At 38.9% G+C, this 12,023-nt stretch overlaps 1 protein-coding gene across 2 annotated transcripts in view; it reads left to right on the forward strand.

Annotated features, from left to right (window-relative positions):
- The window catches only part of BVES (blood vessel epicardial substance), a 26,905-nt gene that overhangs the window by 13,063 nt on the left and 1,819 nt on the right, over window positions 1-12,023 (forward strand). For both annotated transcript variants that reach the window (XM_008941641.1, XM_008941642.1), the window contains exons 4-6: window positions 970-1,085; window positions 3,025-3,192; window positions 6,235-6,376. In XM_008941641.1, the coding sequence (XP_008939889.1) occupies window positions 970-1,085; window positions 3,025-3,192; window positions 6,235-6,376 (426 nt within the window). The remainder of the gene's footprint in view (window positions 1-969; window positions 1,086-3,024; window positions 3,193-6,234; window positions 6,377-12,023) is intronic.

Raw genomic sequence — 12,023 nt, forward strand, 5'->3', positions numbered from 1 at the left:
AATAAAGCTTAGGGACAGACTTGTGCTTTGTGTGATGGTTGACTAGATCAGAAAGTTGCTGAAGTTTTTTTTTTTTTTAGCTTTTCAAATGTTACTGTTTGTAGAGTGTTACGGTCTATGCCTGAATAGTCTGTAGGTATAGACTATTTTGTGATACTGTTTTCAAATGACAGTGGTATCTCTTAAGGGGAGTATATTATGTTTCCACTTGTGTGTGCAGCTGCATGGACTTCAGTGGGAATTATATTGGTATAATACCCAAGGTAGTGTCTTCTAGAATAAGGAGGAGATTTGTTTAAATCTTAGATATCTAAGTCATCTTCTCAGGGCACTCACAGGTTTTAAGGTTAAAAAATATTATGCATGAGGGAAGGAAAAAAAAAGATCCCTCTTCTAGACGTTAAAACAACAAGGCCTATTAGAATTGATTCATTGCACAGGTACTTGCAAGCAGAGGGGCAGGTGCACTGCCCAGAGGCTGACAGGACCCAGGTGAGAAAGAGTAAAATAAATGCCCTTGAGCAGGCTGTAATGTTGAAGGTTTTTCTAAATTCTGGCCAGTATTTTAACCAGTTTCTATTGATAGCAACAGTGATGTCAGGCTTCATTTTTTCTCTTTGAAGCCATTCTCTTTGAATTAGCTGGTCATTACTGCAAAGCCAGTTATCTGAAGGAAGCCTGGTTCTGGGCTGTCTGTATAGCATAACCCTGCAGACCTTTTTCATTTTGAATAGCAATGTTTTGAGGATACACATCACATTTGGCAACTCCAATTGGCTGGCACCCTGTTCTGCTTGGAACTGGAGGACATTTAGGCAGAAAACAGGGTAACTCTAGGGCTGAAATTCCAGAAGACGTAACATATTTTTGCCTATTACCTATTACTTTACTATTGCAAATAGTCACGTCCAAATCTAGATTAAATTAATCAACCTTTATGACTTTAAAATGTTGTTTCATACATTTTTATTTCCAGAATGAAGGTGTCTTATCGAGGGCATTTTCTGCATAATATTTACCCCTGCGCCTTCATAGATTCTCCTGAATTTCGGTCAACACAGATGAACCGGGGTGAAAAATTCCAGGTACACTTTGATTTAAATGTCACTGGATGTGAGCTGGTGAGATAATTTTGAGAAACATCATAAATTTAATCAACAGTAAACTATTTGACTTGCATAATTTTGCCAGCTTTCTACTACTGGTGCTTCATGATGGACGGTATCAAGAATAACTTTTAAAAGGCAATGCTGCAAAACAGATTATGATGGTGTCACTGAGCAAATAATTTAAGAGATCATTTTACTGGAAAAAAAGATGATGTGGACAGTCTCACAATTGGTTCAGAAACAGAAAAGGAAAAATAGTTATTGTAATATGTGGTGGTGTTAAAATGAAAGACTAGAAATTTAGGCACTAGTAGTTTGAAATTGGTGTTTGTCTAAATGTATTTATACTTCTGTTTTTTGAAAGTTGTTAACGAGCTGAAAGATATCACAACATTCTGAATAAAAATTTTCACACAAAGAGCAATAAGGGTGTATGTCTCTAGCACTGTAATTATGCTAGTATATTAAAGAATATATAGCTTGTGGGGACACATATTGTTAGAGTTGTTTGGTTTTTTTGGTTTTTTGTTTTTTTTTTTTACTGTTAGGGTTTTTTTCCCCCCATAGTACTGAAATGGCTATTTTGCTACCTCTTACTTGATGTTCTTTAACCGGGTGTGTGTACTAATGACCAGACTGTGGCTGACTTGGGTATATCCACACCGACAGCCTGGCAGAAGGGGAGGGAAGAAGAGCAACATAAACTCTAAAATCAGTGATTGATGTCATATGTTCCAGTCAAATACTAGGCTTAAGGCCAAAGGAAGGGGGTTGTCGAGAAGTATTAATTTCGCAGCCTCGAGGCATCCTGCAGCACGGCTGCCCTCTGGGCACGGCCTGTTCCTCTTGGAAGTGACTGGGTACAAGTCGGTCCCACTGAAGGGAACAGGCTCATGCCTCAACTCCTGTCTGCTTTAAAAATTACTGTAATCTGGTGCGGCGTACATCCTTCCTGAGTTCTTGTTGCTGCCGTGTAAACACTCTCAGCGTTGCTGTTGCAAGAGGACACAGGTTCAGTCTTATGGACCCCATCTGCTGGCAACTCTGGCAAAGTCTCCCTCAACCTGTGTTGAGGAAGTATTACTTCACAGTATTACAGACTGTGAAGTTGAAATCCATGGATGCGTGACAGTTTCACATCTTTTGTTAGGCTTTCTATATTTTTAATTTTTTAGGAGGTAGTGTTAGCTTGTAACAGCAGAGAGCACCCGATTTCTTTGTAGGTGACTGAATTTCCCCTGTAAAACACGCGGTTGGGTGCCCTGAATGGTGCAGGTTTTGATGTGCCATTGCCCTCTGCTGGTACAAGGGATCTGGCAGGTCCAGCCTCCCTGGAGAGAGTGTGTGCCAACTCCTCTGTAACTATCGATGCCTGAATTATCAGTAACTGAGCAAACGAAGCCTTGGCTCAACTGCTACCAAGTGGTACCTGTGGGTTCAGTGGGGCTGACAGTGAACAGAGAGAGATGAAATTATGGGGGTGTTGTAATCACTAGAACCTCTTTGATGGAGACCTTTGGATTGTACCGGTTGTTCCTGTTTGGTGACAGCAACATAAAATAAAACCAAGCAACATGTAGCCTGTCGGGATGCAAGTAATATCACCCATGTAGGACTGACATTTTGTGTAAGTCTTTTTTAACATAAATGAATTTACAGTTTGGGAACTTATGAGAGATTTTTCACCTAGTGTCTCTTCCCAGATTTTCTGAAAAACAAACTGGGCATGCTTACCAGTTAAAAATATGGTTATAATAAATATTTGAGATGTTTTACTTTTGTAAATACCATGTTCCAAGTGATACCAAAAAGTTTTTTGGCTTTAAGGGTTATATTAACTGGAGACTCAAATAAAATGGTATCACTTATTTGAAAGCAAAAGAGAGGTGCTAATTCTGAGCATATATTTTCTCAGGTCACCATTATTGCAGATGATAACTGCAAGTTCCTGTGCTGGTCCAGGGAAAGGCTGACTTATTTTCTGGAATCTGAGCCATTTCTTCATGAGATATTTAAGTATCTTATTGGCAAAGATATTACAAATAAACTCTATTCGTTGAACGACCCAACCTTAAATGACAAGGTAAGCAACTGTAGTTTCATTTGGGAATTTTCCTCTAACACACAAATGTATTGTTACTTCAAATTTGAATTGTCTTAAAGCACCTTTTTTTAACCTGCTGCAATCAGCTGCTGAATTCACACTCATTGCCTTTTAGTGCCAAAGTATGAGTCAGCACAACTTTTTTGTCAGAAGCAATACTAGTTAAAGTTAGCACAGTAATATGCAAGAAAGATGACTGACTGAGATTCAGGACTGATGGGCTAGCACAAGTATTTCTAGCCAACTAGTCCACATGATTGCCAGTAGGTAAAAGGTGCTTCTCCCTGGATGTCCTTTCTCAGTAACAAATGGGTAGCTTTCTACAAAGAAGCTTCAGGGTTTTTCTTTAAATAAATAAAAAATATTTGGTCGTCTGAATATAACTTGCTCTTCTTTGCATGTAGAGGGAGTGTGTTTTAGGCACCAAAGTAAGTGGTCTGGGTGTAGTCCTGGGTATATTGATTATCTTGTTTTACTTTAATTTTGTCTCCTTACTTAGCTACATGGCTTTTCAAGATTTGGATGGTAACTAGGCTGCTGGTTGTGTTGTTTGTTTTTTTTTTTTTATTATTTATGTAGTGGCTGTATGGTTCTCGTATATAATTTATTTGCAGAACTTTCACCATCATTTTTGAAAAGTTTTATAATTTTATAATACAGCATTTTTGTATTCTGTCTGTATTTAACTTACACTAACTATGAGAAAAAAACCTTTCTCATCAGACTGGCCATGAATATCTCATATATAGGTTAAATAGGTATTTCTGCAAAGTTGTGAATTCACTAGAAAATGTTCTAAAAGGAATGACTGCTACTGATACTATACAGCAGCCTTCAACTGCAACTTGTAATCTGTTTATGCCTAATGAAACCTTTCAAATTTTCTCAATGTTGTACTGGCTACAGAAAGAGAAAAGAAAAAATTGGTGGATAAACAATTTGACATCAATCAAGCCTGCTTAGTCTGCCTTCTGGTCAATGAACAGAGGCTACGCTCTTTTGCAATCAGACCCTCAAACCTATTTTGGATCACTGATTTAATCTCACTAATGCAGTAAGATAAAAATGATCTGGCATGAATAGACTAAAATGAATGGAATAAAATACGTTTATAAAGTGTAGTTAAAGCTTCTTTTTCTTTTTAATAAAAAAGAATTACAAGGGAATGTTCTGTATTAAACCCCACATTTACACACAGAGTTATTTCTGGAGTGTGGCATCTGAAAAGAACATGTAGGGATGTGCCTCCTGTGTCTGCATTCAGACTGGCCCTCCTGGGAGGCTGCTTCTCATCACCTTGCCTTTTTTCTGGTTACTTTTTTTTCCCTTGTTTTTTACTTTCTTCTGTCTCTCTCTCTTTTTTTTTTTTTCTGTTTTACTTTTTCCTTTTTTTATCTTCTCTATTCTCTATTTTCCTTTTTCCTCTTCCCTTGTGTGTTGGTTTTTTTTTTATTTTTTACAGCATTAGAGTGTCATGCCAAGTATACAATGTCATGTGCAATAAACTTCTCCTGCTGACTTTCTGGCACTGTAGAGCTTCAGCACTAGTATAAATATTTCTTGAAATGGAAGTATAATGAAGTACTCATTGTCATTGGTTGTTTTTAAGTGAAAGGTCTTTATCGTACCTTCTAAGTATTAAAAAGCCCACCAAGCTTTGCCCCTACTATAACATCTGCACTCTTTTAACTTCAATTTGTTAAAAGTCTGTATTTTTAATGACAGTAGTCACATGAATTTAGGATTTTTTTCTGTTTATCACAGTAAATTTTGAAAATGCATATTATAAAAATCCAGAGTGAACATTTAGGAAATTTGTAGTACATTTTTATTCTTCCTCAAATGAAAGTCCTGTTGCACAAGCCCTTCCTACATAATGTAGAGCAAGAACTGTCAAGTAAATGTTCCGTTATTTCCCTGTTGCCAGAACCCTATGTACATGTCACTTCTCAAAGGCTTCATTGTCAAATATACATACTACTGGGGGTTTTGGTGCATTTTGTCTGGTGACAAGCTGAACAGAAAATCTTGTAGTTGACTTCTGTACACAGGGGACATACAAGAGAACAACTAAAACAAATTCAGTATAGATTATTCATAATCAAGTAAGAAGATAAGACTATCAGTTCATTGTATGTTAGAAAAGTATGCATTTATTTGTAAGGAGCCTTGATTTTTTTTTTTTTCTTCCACCTAAAGAGATTTTTCAGTACTGTTTGAAAAACAGTCTTTTATCTCTGCATGAAACAGGATGCTAATACCTGATTTGTAAAATTTGGTGGAGTTATCCATTATGCTTTTGTCACCAATTACTACCTTTCATATACACCTAAAATAGCATTCTGACTTGGAGTAATACTTGACAAGTTACAATGTATGGTTTCACATAAATATTATAGTACAAAGCCTTCTCAGGAAGACTACTCAAAGCAAATGGAAGTTCCTAAGACCATTTGACACACAGAGGATAATGTTCATGTGATGTATTTAATCTGTCTTCAGTCAAGGATCAAATGGTCATCTACTCAGAAGGAATGATGTTCCTTGTTTTCTGACATGATAAAATAAAAAGCCAGGAAAGTGAGCAAATTTCGGGTAAGAGATAAGTTGCTAAACTCTGTATAGCATGCTGTATTGTTTAGAAAGGAGGACCAGACTCATCATAGTCTGTATTTAATTGCAGAGCATCATATCTCAATAATGAGTTACTAAATAATAAAAATCAACCTTTCTGTAGGAAAACACTTGCAAAGTCCAGTGCAAAACAGAATTAAAATTTAAAAGTCATCCTGAGGTTTTATGCTTGTCAGTTTTGTAATGCAAATATATTACTGGTATTTTCTGTTTTCATTTAAATCAATTTATACTGCATAGAAACTTCTGCTCTAACCGTTTTTTTGATTCATGAAGTCATAACTGAGACCAGAGCATCTACTACAAGGGAAATAGTTATTTCTTCATTTTTATTTTAATTTACTCAATACCTTTTTAGCAGTAATTATTATTTAAACTTTTTTTTAGGCTTCAAAAAAGATTGATCGACAGCCCAGTCTTTGCTCACAGCTCTCTGTGATGCAGATGAGAAACAGTATGGCCAGTACCAGTGACAGTGAAGATGGCTTGCAGATGTTTCTTCGTGGGACTTCCTCTGCATCCTCTCTTCGTGAGTGCTCAAAATAGTTCATGCCAGTTTTGAACACAGCTTGGTTGATCATAAGACATGATTGTAGAACTCCTGTTGTCTTCAGTGGGAGCAGACTGTAACTTTTTGGATGCTGGTATACACCAGCTAAGTGGAGGGACCTAACTGTAGGGAATTCATAAGATGTAAGGCTTTATATGCTAACTGAAGCTACCATGTAGATACTGGTGGAAAAAAACCAGTGTGTATTTGAATAATTTTTGGCATAGTGTGAATAAGTAGTCATAATATGGAAAGCTGATAACAAATGGGCAAAACTGTGAATGTACAGTGCCTGTCACAGCAGTATAGTGTCTCCTTTGGTCTGTGATTGGTGTTTGTAGAAATTAAAAATCCAAACAAAACATCTCTCCTTAGCAACTTGGTGCTCTGCATTTCCTCCTGAGATAGTTTGTATTGGCAGGGTCGGGAGAAACGTGGTATACAACCAATATTTTCATTTGGAAAAATTTCCAAACATCCTGTCAGGTTCTCCTCTCCTGTGCTTTGTGTGGTGGGAGTCGTAGAGAACAGATGAAGTGAGGGAAGAAACCATGTCTGATCTTTTGCTTCTACTCTTGGAATTTATTTCTCATAGAAACATTCTAAGTGATTCTTTCTAGGCTTTTGCTGTTGTTCAGTTTTAATTCCCCTGAATCTAAACTTCAGCAGTAGTCTGAACTCTGAAAGCAGTTTTAGAGCAAAAAAAACCTAGAAGGTGCTCAATTTTCTCATTTGACATAAGCTGTTAGTTTAACAGAATTTAAAAACATCATGCATGATTATTTTATTTTGATTTGGGAAATACTATGTGTTAGTAATTAGAATTCAAATATATGAGGAAAAAATTACTGTCAATTATTTATTATGGTTAAACACTCTGCTAAGAAGAGAAGGCATTTTAATTATTTGCACCTTCCTCTTTAATTATCTGCTCCTCATTGTGTTCCTCACAGTTCTCATCCAGGAAATCCTTCAGACTTGGAGGGCCTATCTGTTTTCACTCCGTAACGTGGGTATAGTCTGCATACCCAGACAGATGGAAGCAAAAGCCCTGCTAGTGTTTTACCCTACTAGAACATCAAGAATGACACCTGGGATACAGTTTTATGAAAATTCCAGTGTTGTTTTCTTTATTTCTCCTCTGTTCCCTAGAAGGACATTTTGAATTACAGAACAGCTGAGGTTGAGAGGAATCCCTGAAGATCACCTACTCCAATCCCATGTTCAAAGCAGGGTCAGCTAGAGTGGGTTGCTCAAGGCCATACTTAGTCAAGCTTTGAATATTTCCAAGGTGAAAGATTCCACAGCCTCTCTGGACAACCTGTTCCAGGGCCTTACCACCCTCATGGTGAAAAAGATTACCCTCATTGCAACTCGTGACCATTATCCTTTGTTCTCTAGTGCATGCCTCTGAGAAGAGTCTTGCTCTGTCTTCTTTGTACCCTTCCATTAGGTAGCCAAAGACAACAGTAAGATGCCCTGAGAGCCTTCTTTTCACAAGGCTGAACACACCCAGTTCTTGCAGCCTCTACATGTATGTTGTGTGCTTTAGCTCCTGACCATCTTGGTTGCTCTTCACTGCACTGACTCCAGTATGTCAATGTCTTTTTTGTATGGGGAAGCTCAGACTGGACACAGTGCTCCAGATCCTGTCTCAAAAGTGCCAAGTAGAGGGGATGACTCTCTTTCATTGACCTGCTGGCTATGCTTTTGTTAATATGCCCAAATATATGCTGCTAATATGGCCTAATATATGGATGGCCTTCTTCACTGCAGGGGCACTCCGCTGACTTGTACTCCATTTTTTGTCCACCAGGATCCACAGGTCTGTTTCTGCAAAGCTGTTTTCCAACCAGTTGATGTCCAGGCTGTACTGCTGTGTTAGTTTGTCATGTCCCAGGTGCAGGAATTTGCCTTAGTTGAACTTCATGTAGTTTCTGCCCATTCTCTTCTCCAGCCTCTGAAGGCCCATTCTGATTAGCTGCCCTACCCTCTGGCCTATCACAGGAGTTTCCCTCACTACTTAGCTATTGTCTATGAATGTGACAGGAGTGCACTCTATCCCATCATCCAGGTGATTAATATATTGAACACTATAGACCCTGGTACATGTCGTTCAGAGATGCTGCTGGTAACCAGCAGCCGGTTAGGTTTTGTACTGCTGTTCACCACCCTGTGAACTCAGCAGTCCAGCAGATTTTCACCCAGGCTGCAGTCCATATATCCAGTCCACTTCTCATCCATTTGCCTGGAAGGATTCTACAGTAGGCTGTGGAGGGCCATGCTACAGTCCAGGTAAAAAACATCCACTGTATTCCATTCATCCACAGAACCCATCATCTCACTACAGAAGGAAGTCAGACTGGTCAGGTACAATAAGACCATGACACATCCATGCTGACTGTTCCCAGTCATCTTCCTGTCCTTCATGTGCTTGGATGTGGCTTCCAGGAAGACAGGCTTCATAATCTTTTTGAGGACTGAGATTAGGCTGATAGACCAATAGTTCCCAGGGTGCTTCTCCTTGCCCTTCTTGAAAATGGCCATGACATTGGCCTCTTTTTCTCTCTGCCCTTTTTTCTTTGCCCTGAGTGCTATGACATTTCCAAGATGATAGAGACGGGTCTTGCAACTGCATCAGCCAACTCTCAGCACCCTTGGATGTAGCCCATATGATTCCACAGTCTTGTGTTTACCTTGGTGACTTAAATGGTCCCTAACTCAGTCCAGCTTTCCTGTAAGTATCACTCTCCCAGTCTCTACCCCTAGACTTGGAGACTGTGAGGTCTCAGGACAAGCCTTACCAGTAAAAACTGAGGCAAAAATGTAATGAGAATCTCAGTCTTTTCCATCTCCCTAGGTACTGTGCTTCACTGAGCTATGGTCTCACAGTTTCTCTGGTCTTCCTTTTGTTGCTGATGTATTTTTAGAAGCCCTTCTTGTTGCCTTTCACTAGATTGTGGTCCAGCTGAGCTTTGGCTTTCCTGACTCCATCACTGCATGCTTGGGCTATGTTTCTGTATGCCTCCCAAGCATCTCTTCCCTGCTTTCACACTGTGTGTATTTGAGCTCTGTCAGGACTTTCCTGTTCATCTATGCTAGCCTCCAACATGCTTGCTCAACTTCCTGTGCACTGGAATAGACTGTCCTTGTGTTTTGAGGAAGATGTCCTTGAAGATCCACCATCTGTCCTTGAGTCCCTTTGCCCTTGCAGGCTATGTCTTGTGGGTTCCTCCCATGGGTTCCTACTAAGCAGAACCCTGAGCCAGCCACAGTCCCTTGTCCGTGTAGAGTTGTAACTGTACTGTTTTGTCTTGCACACTTCTCAGTATCTGAAACTCCACCAGCTCCTGGACACTGCAGCCAAGGTTACCATCAGCTTGCAGCTCCCTGATGAGTTCTTCCTTGTTCATCAGTGACAGGTCCAGCAGAACACCTTCCCTAGTTGGGTCATCGATCGCTCATGTGAAGAAATGGTCTGCTACGCTCTCTGGAAATCTCCTGGACTACTTGCTCCCAGCCCTGTTGCCTTTCCACCAGATACTGTGGTGGTTAAAGGTCCCCAAGAATACCAAGGCCTGCAATCGTGAGACTTCATCCAGTTGTCTAAAGAAGCATTCCATCTACTTGCTCTTCTTGATTGGGTAGCCTGTAGCAGACACCTGCCATGAAATCTCTTCTGTTGGTTTGTTCTTTGGTCTTTACGAGCTCTTGACTGGCTTTTTCACCTCTTCTACAGGAAAGCTCCATGAAATTGAAGCCACTCCTGTGCACAGAGAGCCCTTGGACAAATTTGCACACTTGGAAGCCTGAAAGAAATTGTAAAGCTGTATTTGTGCAATTAGCTAGAATTAAAGTTCTCTTTCAGGCTTAGCAGCAAAACACATACACTGGTATTTCAGCTTTGGGATAAAGTAATCTAAATGCATGACATGTTCAGCTGTAACCACATTAATCCCCAAGATGCACCCATGCTTAGCACAAACTTGATAAATGCCTGTCCCTTTGTTGTACTTTTCCTTGGTTTGTGTACCGTATTTTCTGGTGTATGGGGTGTACCTTCACCAAAAGAGAGGTTTAAGTGTCTCTTATGTTCTGAAATTGCTCAGTCCAACAGCGGTTGATGTAGTTGATGCTGCCACTGCCACCACCTCACTGGCAACAGTAAGTGTGGGAGCAGCCTCTCGAGTCCAATACATCTCTGACTCTTGGGGTGGGCCAGCGGTGTTACCCGTACAGCAGCGTATCATACACTTTGGGAAATATTGTCATTTATTTCCTCTTTGCATTTGATTAATGTGGAATTTCTAATTTCTGTAAAAGGTTCATACATATTCTTGAGAATAATTATTGATTTCACAAAACTGTAATGCTTCAGTCTTTCTTTTTGCCAAGATAGACTCTTAAGTTATTCCTGGGTACTGTCATTGCCACTGATGAGTTTGCAACCAAGGTGAGCTATGCTTAAAGATTTGTAGTCAATGTGGATTGTGGCCGTGTATGCACTTTCTCCTCAGATCACCAAGAAAACTGAACAAAAAAGCAGCCATTTACCTCACCACTGTTTTGTTTTCAAAAATCTTCTCCTGGATGGTCTTGGTGCAGCTGTCAGTCTTTTTTTTTGGTCTGTTTTTTAAGATTTAGTATGAGGTACATGCTGAGGCTCCCTGTCCCAACACTGTTCCCCTAGATCTCCCTTTTGCATTCATATATCTGTTTGTTTAAAAATAAACCAACAAAAAAAAAATCCTAGAAGATTTTGTGAGGAACATATGGAAATTACAACCTTTTTTAATTAGAAGAAATGAGTAAGAGAAACTTACCCACGCAGGAGCTTTACAGGAGTACTATCTTGTCATTGCTAGGTGATCGAATGTTGTGTGGACAGAGGCTTCCCATGACAAATATGATATTTGATTCCTACAGTACAAATAAGTTTTATTCTCCTAATTTCTGTATTCTTGAAAAATTGAGCATTTATATGTTTGTATAATCCATGCTTTTAAAATGATGCTTTTATCTGTGCTATAGACTGACTTATTTTCTGAAGAAATAGAAATAAAGCTTTTTTCAAAGTGTTTAGTAGTGAAAGGATGAAAAATACTAATTACTAGGTCCCAAACTACATTTACTAACAAAACCGTGTTTTGGATTCTATTAACTAAAAAACCAAACTAACTGTTTGCTTTTATATTAAGGAAATAACCAACAAGAGTTCTATAATGCTTATGGAGTGAGTCGTTTGCAGCATGATGTTTTCTGTTGATAACATCACATTAACTCAGCAAGCATCCTCAAAAAGGTATTAAAATGGGATTTGTTTATCATGTCATACTTGTTCTTGACATCCATGATCCATCTGTGTGTAATTTGTTAGTAAATGAGATTGATATATCTCTTTTTTCAGAATTTGAAGTTAAGATTGAATAGTTTATCCTGATCAGAAGGGTAGCTTCACCTAACTTTCATTTCTTTAGAAAACATTTCGGTATTGGTTTCTATTCAATAATTCTGTTGCTTAATAGTCATTCATATACTTACTAGTGATTGAGTCTCTTTTTCTATGCTACTTGTATAGATGGCTCAAATTTGCTGGTCTATGTATTTGCAAACTTCTAAGCCAAGC

The sequence above is a fragment of the Merops nubicus genome, unplaced genomic scaffold (assembly GCF_000691845.1).
Source record: "Merops nubicus isolate BGI_N331 unplaced genomic scaffold, ASM69184v1 scaffold1786, whole genome shotgun sequence".
NCBI classification, from domain to species: Eukaryota; Metazoa; Chordata; class Aves; order Coraciiformes; family Meropidae; genus Merops; species Merops nubicus.